At 41.3% G+C, this 21,784-nt stretch overlaps 2 protein-coding genes across 2 annotated transcripts; both read right to left on the reverse strand.

Annotated features, from left to right (window-relative positions):
* Positions 1–4,629: 4,629 nt before the first annotated feature.
* LOC146368644 (uncharacterized) lies at positions 4,630–9,050 on the reverse strand. The gene is made up of 2 exons (XM_084912286.1): positions 7,916–9,050; positions 4,630–5,777 (listed from the first exon to the last, which is right to left on the reverse strand). The coding sequence occupies exons 1-2, from the start codon at positions 8,085–8,087 to the stop codon at positions 4,972–4,974; spliced, it is 978 nt and encodes a 325-aa protein (XP_084768412.1). The 5' UTR covers positions 8,088–9,050; the 3' UTR covers positions 4,630–4,971.
* A 1,885-nt stretch (positions 9,051–10,935) lies between these two features.
* On the reverse strand, positions 10,936–20,400 carry LOC146368645 (uncharacterized). The gene is made up of 2 exons (XM_084912244.1): positions 19,845–20,400; positions 10,936–13,717 (listed from the first exon to the last, which is right to left on the reverse strand). The coding sequence occupies exons 1-2, from the start codon at positions 20,014–20,016 to the stop codon at positions 12,549–12,551; spliced, it is 1,341 nt and encodes a 446-aa protein (XP_084768370.1). The 5' UTR covers positions 20,017–20,400; the 3' UTR covers positions 10,936–12,548.
* Positions 20,401–21,784: the final 1,384 nt, after the last annotated feature.

Raw genomic sequence — 21,784 nt, forward strand, 5'->3', positions numbered from 1 at the left:
TTTGCAAATTTATTTTTGTGATATTTAAATTTGAAATATTTTGCATCTTGTTTATTAAATCTGAATATCTGGTGCTCCATACTGTCATACAGATAAATATCACTCATTAGTGTTAACGTTATTCTCTTCAATTTTAGTAATTCTCTTGATTGAAATATTAAATGCCATCTGACAAATTGTGTCAGATGGCATGTCTCATCCTTGTGTGAACCACGACACTGCGGGTCGTTGTCCTTGCTCACAGTGCAAAGTGCTCCCTCCTCCCTCCTCACAGTGATTCAAATGCTGCTAACAGTCTGTGAACCAGGAGGAAGAGGAAGTGAGAGAAGTGAGACTCAAAGAGGAGACAGAGGGCGACATCATCCAGTAGGCGGTGCTCTCCTTCTCACTGTGTTCAACCATTGTGTCAATAATAAGTGCTGCTGTGAAGAGAACAATTCTCAGACTGAATGTTGAACATCAGCTAGTTTCTCCTGTTGATTTAAACCTTGTTGTACAGATGGAACATTGGCTGTGGATTATTCTTGCTGCTCTTTTCTTTGGTGAGATACAAACATCAACATGTTTCCTCTGTTTAAATAAATGTGTGAGTCTGATTAATGGTGAGTTTTAAATCATGTTTATTGATCCATCTCTTCCTCTGCATGTTCTGTTCTTCCTCAGAGTGTAAAGGAGAAGACAAAGTGATCCAGGAACAAGGAGATGTCGTTGCTGCTGAAGGAGACACAGTTACACTTGACTGTAGATATGAGACCAGTTATGCAGCTACACTGATCTGGTACAAGCAAGAAGTAAATAGTTACCCAAAGTATATGCTCAAATGTGTCTCAGAAACAACAGTTAAAGCTGAAGAATTCAACAACAACAGATTTGATGCAAAAATCAATGAGAAGCAAAAGTCAGCTCCTCTGAAGATCCAGAAGCTTCAGCTGTCAGACTCTGCTGTGTACTACTGTGCTCTGCAGCCCACAGTGACAGGAAACAGCAAAACTCTGTACAAAAACCTTTGGAGCAAAGACAACAGAATACTCCACAACATCCACTAGAGGGAGCCACACACTGTTAAACCTCTGATTCTTGTGTCATTGGACTGATGACAAAGACAACAGAGAAATGAAGCAGTAAAGATCAGAGACAGAGACAGAGCTGCTGTGGAAGCACAAAACTATTTGATTGGCTGAGCTATTAAACTGGCCCCGCCCACTGAAGTTGAGTTCATCCAATGACATTATTTGTTGGTCATTGTGCTGCAGTGGAAGAACATTGTTCATGTGCTGTCTGTCTGGCTTTAATAACTCCAAAGACATGTTGCTGCACCTCTTTTTGCTTCTATCTCACATTATAGGTGAGTTTAAGAACAGGGATTAAAGTTTAGTTGAAGCTGCTGCATTAAGCAGATATACAGACTGCATTTCACTACTTTTCTTCTTTCTTTTTCCAGGACTAACAGCTGGAGACTCAATCACTCCTCAACAACCTGAAGTCACTAAAACAGAAGGAGAATCTGTCACACTCAGATGTGACTATGAGACAAGTTACAGAAATATTTACCTTCACTGGTACAGACATGATTCTGACCTTCAGGCTCCTCAGTTTATTCTCAAGAAAGGAGCCAAAGGATACTCGGGTGAATATATTCCTGATAAACGTTATAAAACCCAAACATCAGATACAACAACTAATCTGACCATAGCAGCCCTAACCCTGGCAGACACAGCTCTCTACTACTGTGCTCTAGAAACACAGTGATACAAAGTGTAGAAGAGGCTGTACAAAAACCTGAACACAGATATCTGACTACTCTTCAAAGAGGAGGGAAGTGGTATTCAAAGCACAGCTTCATATCAGATGGATTCTGCTAATTCCTGTTTTATCAGAGTCACTGTGGTTACAGCTGCTAATGAAACACTGTGGGAGGATTCACATGAGCAGCAAATCCACATCAACCACAAACCAACTGCAGGAACGTTCAGACACAATAAAAACTGTCAAACATCAAAAGCTGCTCATTTACACTATTTTATATTTAGTGGATGAGGACATGCAAAAATGCAGCAGAAGCAAAATAAACAGAGTAACAGAGGTTTATCTCTTTAAGGTAAAATCTCTCACATGAAGCTAAAAGTCCAACCAGGAAGACCATCTCATGCTTAGTGCAATATGTTGCCATCAGGGTGCGAATTTCATGCTTAAAACACAACCCTGGATGTAGAATGTCACCAAACAGCCCTGTGTGAAGCTGAAGCTGCTGTAAACAACAGACACATAACTAAAGTCTCTGATCCCAATAAATGGGAATATTTGACTCCGTTACATCTTATGTCTAAATCAGGGGTGTCAAAGCTCAGCTTGCTCAGTGTTTGAGTGTCTAAATGAGTCTCACAGTCCTAATTGTGCACTTGAAGCCATTTATAAATATAACTTATAATTCTTAACCTGTTTGATCTGCTGCTCACCACAAACAAGCACAAGCAGACATTTTTTGGACTGTTCCATGCCTGTGTTACAGTTTTTCCTACTGATACAAACTTATGGCCATTCATACCACACAAAGAAATCTAGCATCAAACAATTAATGCCCCCAGTACGGGAGCAGAGCGAGAGAACATGTGGTTGAACAGGATGTACCACCAGATGTGTTGTTTATACAAAGACACGTGTGGTATCCACGGAAACGTCAGAATCTCAGCTAAAAGCTCATAAAACAGTTTCAACGACCACCAAACAGCCAAAACAGCAAACGATTAAAGAGCAGGTAAACAGATTCAACAAAGAGATGTAAACATAATGAGCTGATCGTTCACCCGGCAGCAGGAACACGAACACGCCGCCCGTGATGAAAGTAGACATCTCACTGGAAATGCAGATTCCGATGATTAGACCAACATTCACTGAACCAGCATGAAAGAAAACCAAAACTACGCTTCACGTTTGAAAAACATTTTCATGAATTCACTCTTTCTTTGGCTGTTTTGCTTCCACCATGATTCCTGCACATCTCTCTCTCTCCCTCTTTCTGCTTTGAGACCATCAAAAATCTCTGTTTTCTGCATTATGTGCTTGCTTATTACGCACCAGTCTACCATTGTGTATGCTGCTGTCGGCCGCTGTTTTTGTTTATTCCCAAAAATGGCTTCTGACAAGAAAGCCTCATTTTTTCTTTTCAGTACAGAAGAAATTTCAGCTTTCACAAATGATGCCAAACTACAAAGTGCACAGCTGTGTCTCTAATAAAACCTCTGTGACTTTGTGAGAAACAGAAAAGTTGATCTTTTTCACTTTCTGCTACAGAAGTTTTAGATTTTTTACAACTACAGTTAAAAAAAACTGGACAGTTTGGGCAATGAGCTCCCAGAACTTCTTCTGTCGTATTTCTCACAGTTCTTCATGTAACTTATTTACACTGACAGAAAAATGTACCAGTCTTGCCTACTTAACATCAAAGTGGGCTGTATGTGTCATGTGGTGTAAAATGAGTTTGACACCCCTCGTCTAAACCTCTGTAGCACAGGGGTGTTTCAGAAAGACGTAGGTCAGTGCTGATGGGAACAAGAGCAGTACATGTCTGACCTGTTCTGGAAGCACTGGTTTCAGAAGTATCTGCCTCAACTTCAGGACAGTCAGAATTGTCAGAGAACCAAAAAAAAGCATCGCTCCTGGAGATGTTATCGTCATGACTAAGTGCCTCGTTACTCATAGCTGACTGAAAGACATACTTCCTGACAGCAGATGGCTTGTATAGTGGCTATACATTAACACAAGGATTATCTCGATAGGCTCATCGCAAAGATGTCTTCTTCAAGAACAAAAGGAGCTATGAAGAGCTGCTTTGACCTTTGACCTTGTTGGAGACGCTGACATTTGTATTGATATAGACCTATTCTTATTCCAAACACATCTGGGACTCAAGCTTTTGTTCTTTAAATATTTACATTAATTGACTTTGACACGAGGATTTGTGACATTTTTGTTGATGTTATTTCTCCTACGTGGTGGTACGGTATAATTACTGGTGTTGAATAACTGTGGGCTGGAATATTCGAGTCATTCATGTCAGTTTCTGTCAGTATTTCTAAAAAATTTATATTAACAATGTCATATTTTTATCATGATATGTTATTTTGCGATAATTATCTTTATCATCTTCATCACCAAGCCCACCATTATTTCCATTTACCTCTAGTTTATCTTATCCTGCACTACTTACAACCACCGTGAGCCTCATGAAGCTTGGTTGGATAACAGATGAGCTCAAAGGCAGCTGTCCTCAGCTCTGAGAGGTCCCCACGAAGAAGGAAAACGATCTTTCCCTCAGGCTGTGGCCTCATGTGGCTACTTGGCTCACAGAGCAGAGGTCTCCAAACACCTCTGCAGGTACAGGAGAGAGGTCTTGAGTCACCTCATCCCTTCATGCAGACTTTTTCCTCTTTGCTGCCCCTCCTGTGCAGGTATTTAAAAAACAAAAACAAAAAAAACAACAACCAACCAGTGCATGCTGGTCCTATACCTGCGTACCCTATCTATACAACCTGAGATTTTCATATCCTATCTTGACTTTTTAATCACCCCCCCATGAAATGAAAAACAGCAGTGAAACAAATAGCGCAATAAAAATATACAAATATATAATAGCTTCAACATCTGCCATTTATTTAAAACCAAACAGCTCATACATGTTATTTCACACCATAAGACACTAATAAAGTAACAACTGGCAGTTATTTACCCCCCACTGTGTACCATAATATCTCAGTCTGGACCCACATAAAACATTTGTAGCTACAAACCTAACAAATCACCTTCATCTATCTAATCTATCCAGAGTTCAGAGAAAACCATTGGTGATTGGTGTTTCTATATGGTCAAAGTTAAACATCAATTATCAAAAATCAGTACCAGCAGGACACCCAGAGAAAAATCTGAAATGGCCAAAAAATAATTTAGTGCGTGCATCTCTAGTTCCAACATAGTCTAAGACTTCTCAGCTGTGTGAGTTTTCATGTGGCGCAAGAGCTGACTACGATAGGTGAACATTTCCCCACATGTTTTACAATGATGCGGTTTCTCTCCTGTGTGCGTTCTTATGTGCACTGACAGGTAACTACTACGTGTGAACATTTTCCCGCACATTTTACAAGGATATGGTTTCTCACCTGTGTGAGATCTTACGTGCTCCAGCAAACGACTACTGCATGTGAACATTTTTCCACATGTTTGACATGGATACGGCTTCTCACTTGTGTGGATTCTCATGTGGACAGTCAAAGTACTCTTCTGACTAAAACGATGCCCACACATTTCACAAGAATACGGTTTCTCACCTGTGTGGATTCTGTAATGTCGTTTCATTAAATAATTATCTTTAAAGCATTTTCCACAAACATCACATTTTAAAAACTTTTTAGCTGTGTCAAAATTATACTGACTCCCTGATCTGGGAGGAAATTCTTGACTTTCATTCTTATTTCCAGTTGATCCTGGATCTGCACTCCTGCTTTCTTCCTGATCCTGGCTCTCAGCTACAGCAGAGCCTCCTTCTGATTCACTGTGGTCTCTTTCCTCATTAGCAGCAGGCACCATTAAGGTATCAGTCTCCTCCTTCAATCCAAGCTGCTCTCCCTCCTCACTCCTGCAGAGTTCCTCCTGTTCCTCTTTAATCTGTGGAGGTTCTGGCTCTTCCTGGCCCAGACTGGAGCTCCTCTCCTGGTCACAGAGCTGCAGCTCAATGAGAACCTCCTCCTCCTTACAGACAGGCTGCTGCGGGACGTCTGGAGGGACTAAAGGAGACAACAAAAACAAAAGTGAACTGAACATAATTCTCTGAAATGCACAAAAGGTTTCCACTTGTTGTCAGTGCTGCGAATCGCTACCTTATCGTGGTGGAGGGGTTTGTGTGTTGTGTTGTCTGGGGGCTTTTCCCCCCTGGTAGGGTCTCATGTGGCAAATTGGTCCAGGGTAAGGGACCAGACAAAGAGAGATTCAGAAGACCCCTATGAGTGTAAGATCAAGGGAACAGTTCACCCTTCCTTGGATAGGGTTACCAGAGCCCTGCCCTGGAGCCAGGCATGGGGAAGGGTGTTCATGGGCAAGCGTCTGGTGACCGGGCCTTAGTCCATGGGGCCCAGCCGGGCACAGCTTGAAAACGGGACATGGGCCCATCGTCCTGCAGGCCCACCACCTGCAGGAGGCGGCATAAGGGACCCAACCTCTAGGAGCGGAGCGGAAGCCCAGGTGGACCGATCCCTGGCTACCAAGACTGGCAATTGGGACATGGAATGTCACCTCTCTGGTGGGGAAGGAGCCTGAGTTAGCCTGCCTACTCAAAAGTAGGCAGATAGAAGCCAGATGTGTCTCCCTGCCAGCGGCTTAAAATAGTTTCTGGTGACTTGTATCAAGGTGTTACCCTACTGTGACACAAACTCAAACCCTTTCAGGTACCTGTGATAAAGGGAAGTGAAAACTGTTTTTCTCGCTATGATAGCATATAATCGATATTATGTGGTACAATCAACCTTCACTTTTCTCTGGTGGTATATTCAAAGGAGCAAACACTGAAAAATGTAGGCTAAAGAAAATGACATGAGGTAAAGCTAGTATTGTTTTTAGTCAAAATCATGAAGTCACGAACGTAGAGTGAGTATAGTTCATGACAGTGGAAGGATGGATGAATGTTACTGCACTAAATGAGTTTACAGAAAAGCACGTGTGCTCCCTGTCCTCCTCCTGTGTAACACACCTAATAAACCACACATGTACCTGGATTAGCTGATTTCATGAGACAGATACTGCTAACCCTAACCCTCCCAAAGGGGCCACTTCACAGGTGTTTATAGCTAATGCAGTGATGTAGCCGCCATTCTGGATCAGGACATGGCACACGATACATGACTATATCAGCTACTTCCACTGGAAACTGTGGTGACAGCAAAAAAGTCCATTTTTTTTACTTCAACAGAGACTGCTTACTAAAATATTTCCTTATATTAAAAAAAAATCAATTTATTTATCAGATTTTCTGTCATGTTTAATGCTGCACACTGTAGACCAGGGGTCTCAAACTTAAATGAGCTGTGGGCCACTGCTGGCACTGTCATCTCATTGGAGGGCAACTTTAGTGATCACGTAGTACAAAAACAAACAAACAAACATCCACAAATATTTCTGAAAATGTTTGTTTTTTTAAAATTTCAAATATTCTACAACAAGACAAAACAGCAAACATGAACGCACATTTCTTTGTCCCACTCTTCACTAACTGCAGCCTTCACTGATCTACCAAATAAACACGTCGGTCCTCTCTTTCTGTTCAGACACGTGGCAGCACTTCTGCTATCATTTTGTTTGTATTTAACAAAATAAAAATGCAGACATAAGAGAACACATTCGTTTTTGACTCTCTCACTGAACTCACACCTCAACATGTTTGCACTCTTTGCTCATATTGCCTTCATATCAAATCATTTTTGGCTTTTAAAGAACTTATTTTAACATTGCACTCAACAACAAACAAATCTTCCCTAACACAAAAAGTCACTGTAACGGCCAAATTGCAATATATAAGTAGGAAGGGGTGACGTGGGCTGCAAGTGGCCCCCGGGCCGCGAGTTTGAGACCCCTGGTGTAGACAACCATAGAGACATTTACTAATGTCTGCTACATAACTACTACTTCACTTCAAATAAATAATATTAAAAGAAATTTATTATTATGAATATCTGGTAGCAGCACCTGACATTATTTGCTCTATTAAAGACAGTTTCACTTCATCATCTCCCTCTTTCTTAAATTTATAATTCATCCTCACAGTGCAGTCCTGTCCTCTGTTTGCTCTTTGTTAGCTCACATCTCCAAAAGGTCCTCACAATCAGAAACGTCCCGCAGAGCTGTGATCAGGATCCCTCAGAGGGACACTCACCTGTCCTGTGCAGCTTGATTTGGGGTTTCCAGGTGATATCCAGCAGTCTGCGCTGACGGTCGATCTCTTCCTCGTACTGGACGATCGTTTTTTCAAACTCCAAGAATATTTGTTCAGCAGCAGCAGTTAGTCGCTCGTTGATAAACTCTCTCAGATACTGAACTGAAGGCATTGTTACTGCCACAGCTCACACACTCGGCTCACACACTCGGCTCACACACAGAAATTGCTCCACGTTCAGTCCGCACAGGTGTGAATGTCTCATAAAGTCTAAATTAAGCCTTTGAAGACGCAACAGCCTTGCTGCTGCGCGACACACAAGAAACGGAACCACTTCCGCCTTTTCCTTGTTTACTTCCGCCTGCTGTCACACAGAGATTGGCTGTATCCCAATTCAGGGTCTGCAGCCTTAACGGTCCACAAAGGCCGCGTACTCAAAGACCGCTAAGGCCGGAAGTGCGAGGCTTGTGAAATGGGCGGTCTAGCCTCCGTTGCGCTGCCCAGGTTGCCTAGCAACCATGATACTAACAGCTGGAAACGTGTCATACAGCTTTGTTTGACAGAAATGAAGGAGAAAATCTTTTGTTCATTTGTTTGTTTGTTTCTACACGAGCTTTGATCATTCTCTGTAAGATTAAGCTCAGCTATTGAACGGCGTATATTTTAAAGTAAAGGCTTTAAAACCAAGTTAGTACAAACGTCACTGATGTCACATAACTTTGCCGACATGTGGCCAACAGGAATGTTTTAATGCTCTTCATTATTAAACATTTGCACATAAATAAGTGACATAATATTCAGTACTTACTTAAAGTTTACTCTTCGGCCGCCCCTCTTCCGCCGTTTTTTTTTCAGCAAAATTATCCACACCCACCGCCGCGCTATGCATTCTGGGATATGTTGGGCCACGAAGTCTACACCGCCGCGTCCTTAAAATCAGGGAAATGAAGGACGCATTTGAGGGCCGCATTTCGAGCAGCCTTCGAATTGGGACAGCCTTCGTCGCGTCGCTGTGACGTAATCGGCCTTAAAATGCGGCCTTTAAGGCTGCAGACCCTGAATTGGGATACAGCCAGAGAGTTTCCTGTCGATGAGGAAAGTTGCTTTGAATTCCGCTCTCATGTCTGTATGTTCTTTTAAATTCCCAGTTTTTTCTTCAAACAGAAGATGAAAAATACACAAAAATATACCAGGGCTACCGCACATCAATGAATTAATAAAGTTCATAACTGCGCTAAAATAAATGTCACAATAATCTTTATTAAGCATTTTTCTGACATTGTGCTCACATTAAGGTGAAGGTGACATTTCAACATGAACAAACTCTCTGAATGTATGATTCACCAAATCGACCCGATGAGCAGCAACTTTCTGCAGCTAAATGAAGATTAAGACTGAACATGCAGAGATATGAGAGGAGGAAGAGGCTGAAGGAGGAGCAACACTGTCACAGAGCAGAAAAGGACTCCCACTGTCAGATACATTCAATATGTGAAGCATACAGAACAGATAGTGTGTGGAAGATGCTGTCACTGCGTTACTGGCTCATGTTTCCTTTGTTTGTGATCACACTAACAGGTCGGTTAAAGCAGGAAGAAGAAATGTCTTTAAAGGATCTGTTTGCTAGAAATCACTGGAACAGGCGCTCACAGTTTAACATCGTCTTTAACAACATTTATCTCTTCCTTTAGGTGTCAGCTGTGATCAACTCACTGCAGTCAAGGATGAAGAGTCCACTTTAGAAGGAAACACTCTCACTCTGTCCTACAGATTCTCTGGACAAGCTAATGCCAATGATTATTTCTTCTGGTATCGACAATATCCAGGAAACCCACCAGAGTTCCTGATCTCTCATTTGGGAAATGGAGATTTATTGAAGCGAGAATTCTCCAGAGTGTCTTCTAAAGTCGTTGATGATCAAAGACAAATAACGATCTCCTCTGCTGCAGTGTCTGACTCTGCTGTGTACTACTGTGCTGTGAGGCCCACAGTGACAGGAAACAGCAAAACTCTGTACAAAAACCTTTGGAGCAAAGACAACAGAATACTCCACAACATCCACTAGAGGGAGCCACACACTGTTAAACCTCTGATTCTTGTGTCATTGGACTGATGACAAAGACAACAGAGAAATGAAGCAGTAAAGATCAGAGACAGAGACAGAGCTGCTGTGGAAGCACCAAACTATTTGATTGGCTGAGCTATTAAACTGGCCCCGCCCACTGAAGTTGAGCTCATCCAATGACATTATTTGTTGGTCATTGTGCTGCAGTGGAAGAACATTGTTCATGTGCTGTCTGTCTGGCTTTAATAACTCCAAAGACATGTTGCTGCACCTCTTTTTGCTTCTATCTCACATTATAGGTGAGTTTAAGAACAGGGATTAAAGTTTAGTTGAAGCTGCTGCATTAAGCAGATATACAGACTGCATTTCACTACTTTTCTTCTTTCTTTTTCCAGGACTAACAGCTGGAGACTCAATCACTCCTCAACAACCTGAAGTCACTGAAACAGAAGGAGAATCTGTCAAACTCACATGTGACTATGAGACTAGTGATAGCACTCCGCTACTTTACTGGTACAGACATCATTCTGACGTTCAAGCTCCTCAGTTTATACTCTGGAAAGGAGCAAGATCATGGAGTGGCAATGAATATATTCCTGATAAACGATATGAATCAGAAACATCTTCTACATCAACTAATCTGACCATAGCAGCCCTAACCCTGGCAGACACAGCTCTCTACTACTGTGCTCTACAAACACAGTGATACAAAGTGTAGAAGAGGCTGTACAAAAACCTGAACACAGATATCTGACTACTCTTCAAAGAGGAGGGAAGTGGTATTCAAAGCACAGCTTCATATCAGATGGATTCTGCTAATTCCTGTTTTATCAGAGTCACTGTGGTTACAGCTGCTAATGAAACACTGTGGGAGGATTCACATGAGCAGCAAATCCACATCAACCACAAACCAACTGCAGGAACGTTCAGACATGAAGAAATAAAAACTACAAAATTATAAGTAAACAAACTTTTATTACAGCAATATAAAGGAAAAACTAAATTCACTGCATGATTTTATCTCAGGACACTAAGCAGACACAGAGGAAACTGTTTGTGTGAGAAACAAAGTCTACATTCTTTTCCTGGACTACAATCCAGGATCGAACCATGTTCTCAACAAGTGAATGTTGTCCTTCAGCAGTTATACAAATCCAATTCCAAAAAAAGTTGGGACTTTGTGTAAAATGGAAATAAAAACAGAATTCACATCTCAGAAACACGTTTTATTCAAAATAGGACAGAAAAAAAAACCCCCATAAAATGTGGAAAAAACTACAATTTTAAGAAAACTATGAACTTGTTTTGACTTTAATGCAGCGAGATGTTTCAAGATGGAACAACAAAGGCTGGAGAATTAAGTGGTGCTAAAGAAAACAGGTGGAGGAGCATTTTGAAAACAGTAAGGTTAATTTGTAGGGCTACAATGATTCGTCGACATAATCGATCACACCGACATAGAAATTTCTTGTCACATCTTAAAACCACATAAATGTTTTTTTGTTTTGTTTTTTTATTTAAACTAAAACACACTACAGGAAGCTGTGGGGGCAGTATCACCTATGTTGCCTGCCAAGACTGCACTCAATACTAACGAAGAAGAAGGCAGTGCGAACAGCAAAACAGCATCATCTGTAAACTTTGGAAACTTGTTATTTTGGTCTGGAAAACAAAATCTTTTTAATTTACTTTAAAGCTGAATTTTTGGTTTAAATACTACTAGAATTTTAATTCATATTACTTAATATTTGTATTTATTTCATTTTTATTTCGACAGTCCTATTGAGTAAAATAGGACTAAGTATTTAAGTATTGATGCTAAAAATACATTTGATTATTTTCAAATTCATATGTCTCCTGGGTCATTGTTTTAATTTTCTGTGGGACGAGACGAGAGGGTGATACTCACAGGTGGGCAGACCTGAGCAGGTGAGGTACTAAAGCCTAGAACAGGAAGTCTTCCCACAGGAAGCGGAGACAAGATTTATTGAAATAATCGTTGACTAATCAAAGACAAATTGCCAGATTAGTCGCCTACCAAAGTAATCTTTAGTCTCAGCCCTACTGCAGTCCAGACCTTTAACCAACTGAAACCTCTGGAGCATCAGAAAACCAAAAACACAACAAAGACCCGGGGGACTGCTGAGCCTCTAGAATCCTCTATCAAACCTTTTTTGAGACCTGTTGCTGCCATCAATTTCAAAAAAAGATTTATCATATTTTCCCTGACCAATGAAAAAGCTTCAACATGATAGGTACCAGATTTAGTTCACACATTGCGACATGTAATACAGTCAAACAATCATTGTAGAAGTCTGAATAGGTTTTCAAGCCAAAAGCAAAAACATTTGAACCAGCATGAATTTGTACATTTGTGTCAAACTTGGCTCCAAATATTTGACCTTTTCTAAAAATATGTTAAGACTACAGCTTCTCACCTGTGTGAGCTCTCAGCAGGAGAAAATAGCTGATGTTCAACATTTACGTGGCCAGTCAAATGAGAATTTTAACTTTTCCCACGTTTTGCAGGAATGCAGCTATTTACCTGAATGAATTTCTGTGTGTTTTTTAAGTGATGTTGAATTTGAAAACTTTACTGGAGGCGTTACCAACATGTGACCTCTCAACTGTGTGAGTTCTTATGTGGAAAGACAAACTTTTATTGTGACAAAAACCTTTCCCGCATGTTTTGCAAGAGTACGGCTTCTCACCTGAGTGGAGCCGCACATGTTGTTTTAGTGACGATGACCTGGAAAACCTTTTACCGCATGTTTGACAAGAGTACGGCTTCTCACCTGAGTGAAGTCGTGCGTGTTGTTTAAGTGACGATGACCTGGAAAACCTTTTACCGCATGTTTGACAAGAGTACGGCTTCTCACCTGTGTGGAGCCTTGCGTGTTCTTTAAGTGACGATGACGTAGAAAACTGTTTACTACATGTTTGACAAGGATACGGTTTCTCGCCTGTGTGAGATCTCATGTGGATATTTAAATGATCTGTTGAAAGAAAACTCTTCCCACATGTTTCACAAGAATACGGCTTCTCACCTGTGTGAGTTCTCATGTGGATGGTCAAATGACAAGTTCGACGAAAGTTTTTCCCACATGTTTTACAGGAATATGGCTTCTCACCTGTGTGGATCTGTGTATGCCTTCTAAGTACTGATGGCCTAGAAAACATTTTACCACAAGTCTTACAGAGATTTTTACCTGCATGAACTCTCACGCGCTCCAACACAGCACCGCTCTGATTAAAACCTTTCCCAGCAGAGTTACCAACATGCAGCTTCTCACCTGTGTGAGCTCCGTTATGTAAAGTCATTTGGGACTCATGCATAAAGGTTTGTTCATAGACATCACACTTTAACGACTTTGTACCTGCACCAGTACTGGACCGACTCTCTGACGAACGAGAGCTTTCTGCAGTTTTACTTTTGTTTGGATTTCTCGTTGATCCTGGATCTGCACTCCTGCTTCTTCCCTGATCTTGGCTCTCAGCAAGAGGGGCGTTATTAGTGATGAGACGATCATTATCTGGTTGACTGTGGTCTCTTTCCTCAGCAGCAGTCACCATGAAGGTATCAGTCTCCTCCTTCAGTCCCAGCTGCTCTCCCTCCTGACTGCTGCACAGTTGCTCCTGTTCCTCTTTAATCTGTGGAGGTTCTGGTTCCTCCTGGTCACAGAGCTGCAGCTCAATGAGAACCTCCTCCTCCTTACAGACAGGCTGCTGTGGGACGTCTGGAGGAAAAAAAAAAAAAAAAGACAACTAATAAGATTATAAAAGAGAGAGAGAGAGATAGCCTTTATTTGTCAGTTGCAGGTCTTTTGCCCACAACCAAGATGACAGACCTTGCTGACCATACATACAGTACACAAACATCACATTGGGGAGACAGGTCAGGCTAGGTAGCGAGGGAAAAAAAAAACCCAGTGAAATGTGTAACACAAAAGGATAATACAGGAATGCACAGATATCAACACACCATAACACAATAAAACACAGACAAGCAACATGGGAGAGTATTCCAGTGTGTACAGCTGATCTGGGACCGCTGCAATCTTCGCCTGCGCCTCCAGCTGATCCGTCCACATCGGATGGGAGGAGGCGTTGGATTCAGGGGAAGGAGGGTGATAGTGAGGGCGCATCAATATCAGTGTACATGTTTCGTGCGTGTGCATGTGTATCCCGTGTTCAGCTGAGAGAAAGTGTCACCACGCCCGGTTAAGCGAAGATCAACAGTCTCCAGTGGACCCAGGTGGCCTTGAAGGAGGGACAAAGAGTTCTGACAACAATCCTGTTATCATGGAGAATTTGTTGTTCCAGTCAGCTTCGACCTTGGCAGGCCTTCAGCTGGCGCAGGTGGGATAGCTGCATGAGTGAAGATGGTGAATGTTTGGGTTTAGTGCGAACAACTGCATCCAATTTTTACAGTTGGTCTAATGTCCATCACTGGTCACCAATTATCTCAATTCCCGTTGTTCTTCTCCAAGATCTTACCCATATTGCGTTCAAAACACAGTCTGAGTACTCACAGCCCTGCCAATCGTCTATCGTGTCAGCCAGCCTTATGGGATTTTGAACAGCAGTAGCGATAAAAAAAATGCGGCCTTTAAGGCTGCAGACCCTGAATTGGGATACAGCCACTGTGTCTGTTTTATGCTGATGTTGTTCCTGTGCACGAAAGCCCTGACACTGAGAGGGTGGATCTACCTGTACATGACCAGGCTGCATCCTCAGTGCTCAAACATCTGAAGATGAAAACCTGTTTTATGTTTCCTACATCTAATCAAGCGCACAACACAAACACTCAGCAAGTACTGGTCTCTGTTTATGGATGGGATAAAGAAAGGCAACATAGTTGATGCCTTGTAACTAAGCAACAACCTATATGCTGCACTTAAGTGCAACTCTAAGTCACACTGAGTCTGAACTTTTACAAACCAAGCTACTGAGAACTGAGGACACAATCAGCAGAATGTCTGTGATGAAAATGACCATGAGCTGCCTGAAATGACACTGATGCGTTCATATTATTGGAGACCCACAGGAGGACTTCTATTGCTGTATCTGCATCTGTATTCTGCATCTTAATGCATACATACATGAGGGTATTTTACATTACATTTTCTTTTAAAGCGATACCGTCACAGTTCTAACTTTATGCTGTTACTTACATAAAGAAAACTAAAATCCAGGCTGATTTCAGCGCCTGCTGTTTGAATGGAGCACAGTGCAGTCATGTCAGTGAAGTTGGCCCCCACCTTCTTCAAATCCAACAAAAGTGGTATCAAACGTTTGTGCTGCTATCATTTTAAAGATATTCAAGAAAATTTCTAGAGGTCATCAGAGGTCAACCAGCCCCCCCACATTAATGGAATCAAACAAAACTGGTGTCAATCAACTGTGCTACGTTTGTGCTGGTTTGTGCTGCTAAAATTGTCGTTTGTGCTGCCTCTGTTTTAAAGATATTAATGAAAATGCAAACGTCAAAAAGGTCAACCAGCCCCCCACATCACCCAAATCAAACAAAAGTTGATGTCACAGGTTTGTGCTACGTTTGTGCTGCAAAATTTTTTGTTTGTGCCGCTATCATTTTAAAGATATTAATAAAATTCCATCCATCCATTCACTTCCACTTATCCTTTTAAGGGTCGCAGGGGGCGCTGGAATCTATCCCAGCTGTCATAGGGCAAGAGGCGGGGTACATCCTGGACAGGTTGCCAGTCTGTCGCAGGGCCAACACACAGGGACAGACAACCATTCGCACTCACATTCACACCTATGGGCAATTTGGATTAACCAATTAACCTATCACCACAAGCTGCATGTCTTTGGAGAGAACCCGGAGAGAACCCACGCAAACACGGGGAGAACATGCAAACTCCACACAGAAAGACCCTGGCGTGATGGTGGAATTGAACTCGGGACCTTCTTGCTGTGCGGCAACAGTGCTAACCACCGTGCTGCCGTAATAATAACATCAAATAACATTTATGAAGAAATTTAAAGGGGCATGCCAGTAGGTGCGTATCAGTTTATATTTAGATAAGGTGTTTTGAGCCAATAAGCTGGTTGTGGATCACTGACTACCATGTTTCTTAACATTACCTTACTCCATCTAGTGTGCTACCAGCAGGGTATATGCTAAAATGCTAATGGTTGTTAAAACATTAACCTAATAATATGTGAACTGTAGCTTTTAAGTCAAATGCTAATATTAACAAAAGTGCTGTCATTTGTATGTGGGCTGTCATGAGCAAGTTGTATAAAATTAACATACACAGGAGTGCACTTCAGTGATTCAGCAAATCTGAACTCAAAGGCTCCAAACAGCCTGCAGAACTGTGAATCTCAGGTAACTGTCAATGTTACCTGAAAGGGCCGACCTATAATTTTGCAAGAGTCAAACTTCTGTAGCCATGGTCACAAAGGGCTATTAAACACGTGTGGCATTGACACAGACACATCTCAACAGAGCCTGGATTTATCTACAAGTATTTTGATGATGAGCTATGAACATTGACTAAATTCATTTTTATGCCGATCAAATGAATTTTGAACTAGGTCTTGTTAAGGATAAACTGGTACAACTCTGCCAAAAAAACAAACATAGCGACCTGTGTTTGGTTTGTGATCACCAGGGGGCGCTATCATACACATTCTACTTCTGAGAGAAAAAAAACAAGAGTTGAAGAAAACATGTGCTAGCTATCGTATTTGCATTTTTAAGCTAGATTCCATGAACAACAGCAATCATCAACACTTCAATTCACTACTTAAGTAATTTTATGTCCACTTAAAGATGTAGAATTAAAGTTATAACCAAATTATAGCAGTAATATATCACATTTTTAATTTTTGCTTGACAGATGCCAAAGAAATCAGTGGTGGACAAAATTGCAGTATTTGAAGTCCTTCGTGCTTCTAAAGAAGCAGTCATAAAAAATGGAAAAGTTTCAACTCCAAGTGATGACATATGGCAAAATCTATGCAAACAACTTGGCGAAAAGATGACACCAAAAGCTCTTCACACTTTTGTTAAATTAAACAGACACAATGTATGGGCTGCTCTGGATTACAGTGACGAATAGAGACTGACAGACAGCAGTGACAATGATAATGATTTTGAACAAAGCAGCTCTCCTTTTCAAAACAAAGACTGCGAGACTGTGGAGCTCCCATTTGAACAGTGGATACATATGATATGTGGATACATATGATTCCACATAAAGTCACATACAAAAAAAAATACTTTCAAGAAAAGGGAATACACAATTTTGAAGCCAGGTACATGGACTCATGTTGTAAACCAGGGAATCTGGAAAGAGGTTAAAAGTACATGCACCATTACTTTTAAACGAGCCAAGGTGTACCCCAGAACTGTATCTTGTTTCATTAAAATCAGAGGCTTTTGCAAAGAGTGTAGTGGCCAGCTGTACATTACATGTGAAAAGGAACCTGAAAATCACTGCCCAATGGTGCTGAAGTGTGTAATGGCAAACACGGATGAATCCATGCACACTGGCTTTTCTAAGAGAGCCATGTCCAGAAGTCTGAGGGCACAAGTAACAAAAGAACTTTGTGAAGGCAGACTGCAGCCCCATGTGTGGAGAGCATCAGAGGCAGCAAAGCTGATGGACTTTGGTGATCCAGAGCCAAGCCATCTACCAAATTTGACAACTCTGCGCAAAGCCAAACACGAACAAAATCAACTAGAAGTTGCTCATAAAAACCCAATACTGTCTCTCCACTCATTAAAATAAAGTTCCCCTCACAGTGGAAGCATTTGGGACATTGGATTAGACAAGTTCTTCTGTCACTACTGGAGTCAAACTCAAATGCTGATGTACAAGACTGAAAAGCACCCCATAGTCGCCTTTGATGCGACTGGCTCAGTTGTAAAAAAGCTTCTCAGGCCTAATGGTTTGTCTGGAAATATCTTCCTGTATCAAGGTGTGTTAACAGGAAGGGACAACTCTCACGTCCCAGTGGTGCAAATGTTGTCAGAGAGACATGATGTCCAGGCAATCACAAGATGGTTATCGGAATGGATTCGCGCTGGAGCACCAATCCCAAAGGAGGCCATCTGTGATTTCTCCTTAGCTTTACTTAGTGCTTTAGTTAAGGCTTTAACACATCATTTTTGAAGATTTTGATCAGATTTGAAGAGCTACATTAATGAATGCTTTGGTGTCTTGCTTCGGAAAAAATCCTACAAACTACCACCATGTTTCATCAGAGTGGATGTGGCACACTTCATCAAAATGATTTGCCAGTGGGACTGTTTGAGAAAAAAGCCTCATCGGGTGAGGGATTTCTACGTGCGATCAATGGCACAACTTGTCAAGTCCCAATCCTTGGAAGAAGCAAAGGTCCTAATACGCAGCATTGCTATTGTGGCATTAAGTGAGACAGAAGGCTGTGACAGTTTTGGAAACCCCATTATGTCAGAAGTGTCCAAATCAAATCTGAAAAGAAAGACTGCAGATGAGACTATGTCTGTTTCTGATGACAAGGAAGAAGAAGACATTAGATTGGATCCATGCACAGAAATAAACACTGACTTAAGGCAGTGGGTGGCAGATATTTGTGAGGGGAGCAGGTGCCATGCTGAAGTTCATGGTGATCGAGGCAATATGCACTATCTACCTGAGCTCGTCCCACACCTAATTAGATTGGGAGGATACCTACCACTCTGGACTGGAGTAATGGTTCCCCTATTTCAGAGCGAAAAGCTCACCGCAACTTCAGCTAAAGTTGAAGCAGAGTTCAAGAACATTAATAACGGTCTGTTCAAGCATGAAAATCTCCCTACAAGGATAGATAAATTCACTGCACGTCATCTTGGTTTCATTGAAGGGAACATGCGAATCTGTTCTGCAAAACAAATACGAAAAGAAGCAGAGGTTGCCAGACAGGATGGTACAGTGAAGCGTCAGGATCCACACAAAGCCTTTGTGGAGCAGGAAGTGGATGATAACCCCTCTCAGGAGCCCAAAATTGACACAGACATGGACATTGAAGAAACAGCAGCTTTGGAAAACTGGAGAGGCCTTGCAGTTCCACCAAAGAAGAGGAAATTGACCTCATACCTCTCCCCTTGTCCTGTGCTCTACACAAAGGAATGATGGCAAGATTTCATGAAAGAAAGTCCTTTTCTAGTTTGTGAGTTAGATGATGGAAATAGCTGTTATTTTTCAGTTATTGTATTAGACTTGTGAGGCTCAGACAGTTCCATGTATTTACCTTTTCTAACAGGAAACATACATACTACGTTGTTGTCGTAGTTTTGTATTTTGTTACCAGCAAATAAAGTTTTTTCTCCAACAGAATGCATTAATTATTTCAAATGCTATATTTAACCTAGTTTTTAAATAAGTTATAGCAGTTTGATTACTAGGTTTAAGAGTGTGATCATGAGAAAAAAATATCCAATATCTGGTTAATATCTCTCAATTTTTTTTACAGTAAAGAAAGTGGCTGGTTGAGCTTTAGAAACTTTTGGTAATATCTTTAAAATGATAGCGGCACAAACGATAAATTTTGCAGCACAAACGTAGCACAGTTGATTGACACCAGTTTTGTTTGATTCCATTAATGTGGGGGGGCTGGTTGACCTCTGATGACCTCTAGAAATTTTCTTGAATATCTTTAAAATGAAAGCAGCACAAACGAAAATTTTTGCAGCACAAACGTTTGATACCACTTTTGTTGGATTTGAAGAAGGTGGGGGGCCAACTTCACTGACACAGTGCAGTCCTGTCCTCTGTTTGCTCTTTGTTAGCTCACATCTCCAAAAAGTCCTCACAATCAGAAACGTCCCGCAGAGCTGTGATTAGGATCCTCCCTCAGAGGGACACTCACCTGTCCTGTGCATCTTGATTTGGGGTTTCCAGGTGATATCCAGCAGTCTGCGCTGACGGTCGATCTCTTCCTCGTACTGAACGATCGTTTTTTCAAACTCCAAGAATATTTGTTCAGCAGCAGCAGTTAGTCGCTCGTTGATAAACTCTCTCAGATACTGAACTGAAGGCATTGTTGCTGCCGCAGCTCACACACTCAGCTCACACACAACAACAACAGTCTCTGGAAAGCTAACAGCATTAGCGCCTTTCCTTTGTTTACTTCCGCCTGGTGTCACGTGATAAAGCTCCGCCAGAGCGGGACTGTTAACGCACCCCCCTCTCTCTCTCTCTCTCTTATTAATGAATGTAAAGTATTACAGAGAGCTCGGTGAGTCTGTGCAAAGCCGCTAACACCACAGTGATGTGCTGACTCTTTTCGGTCCCACACTCTCGGCTCTGTTCACACACGCGCCTTTCCTTTCTTTATTTCCGCTTGGTGTCACACGGTTGTTGTTCCGGCAGAGAGCATTTACCTTTAACTGTTCCGTTGTCGAAGATTTCTCTCTGTTTCAAATCAGTTTCCAGCTGAAAACAATTTTTTTCTACATCCACGGAAAACAAGAAAATCGCAGATATTCTCATTTGAATTTTAAGCTTTCTGTTTTGAAATTATCTGAATACGTTTCTTATATTGAACTTTAACATGATTCCTATAAAAAGAGTTACTGTTTGGATCTGGTGAGCTCAGAACAAACAAAAATATGCTTTCTAATCAAAATATATAAAGTTTGATTAAAAACTTACAAAGTAATGCCAGAATAAGTTATTAATTATTATTATTGTTTGACTGGCCACAAATTAATTTTTATTATATTCAGTTGTTAAACATTTGGCATATTGTTTATTAAATTAGAACCTCTGGTGCTGGTCACCACCAGCTCCTTCACAGGGAAATCTTCAGAACTCCAACGTAGGCCCACCCAGAAGATGGATAAACCCAGCATTTCATGAACACTGTGATGGAGACCTTTGTAATGTTATAAATACTTGGATACTCCTCAGAGGCTCCGGACATTTACATAAAGATATTATAGTTAGTCCTGTAGAAAATTATATATTTACAAATATATTATCATCTCTGGTTACTGTGGTATGAATGACTCTGAATTATTTTATGGTAAATAACACGCTACTGTAAAAAAACAGTGAAAGAATTCCAGATCACAAGTTTGTAGTTAAACATACAAGTGATGACCTTTGACCTTCTTCAGGTTTTATTTAATTGTGTCTGAGAAAATCTCATGTACTCTTCATGCAGCTGAGTACATTCAGTGCACATTCTTATCTCTCGCCTCAGTCTTGAATCCTCCTCACCTGATTCATCACTGACCCCAACCAGCAAAGGCATCTGCAACCAAGAGCTTGATCCACATAGCTGGCAATAAAGCGAATTTGTTCCTGGTGGGTGTTGGACTCTGCGCTCTGCAGATATGAGGAAACAGTGACAGGAAACAGCTCAGCAAGAGGAGGAGCTACAGCAGTGAATATGAAAGGCTTCATTTAGGAGCCGAAGAGCTGCTGTGTTCTCTCTATTGTTCATTCAGTCCAAGAGAAAATCATGTTCCTGCTTTTCATTTGGATGATGATAGTCTCCTTTCAGACTGGTGAGTCATCAAAAGATGGAGTGAGATGTAAAAGGAGATGATGGACATGAAAATATTTGGATGTTGTTTGAATTGATTCACTTTTTATAAACTAAGTTTAAAGATACAGAAACATGATGGTGAAATATGTCTTTGTTGTTTTCAGGATCCTCTGAGGATTTACTGACACCATCTAAAGATGTAGTGATGAGTTTGGAAGGAGACACTGTGACTCTCTCCTGCAACTATTCAGGCTCTGACACTTACTTCTTCTGGTACAAACAGAAACCTAATTCACATCCAGAGTTTCTCATCG

The sequence above is a fragment of the Perissodus microlepis genome, chromosome 18 (genome assembly GCF_051167445.1).
Source record: "Perissodus microlepis isolate ML-2025 ecotype Zambia chromosome 18, ASM5116744v1, whole genome shotgun sequence".
NCBI classification, from domain to species: domain Eukaryota; kingdom Metazoa; phylum Chordata; class Actinopteri; order Cichliformes; family Cichlidae; genus Perissodus; species Perissodus microlepis.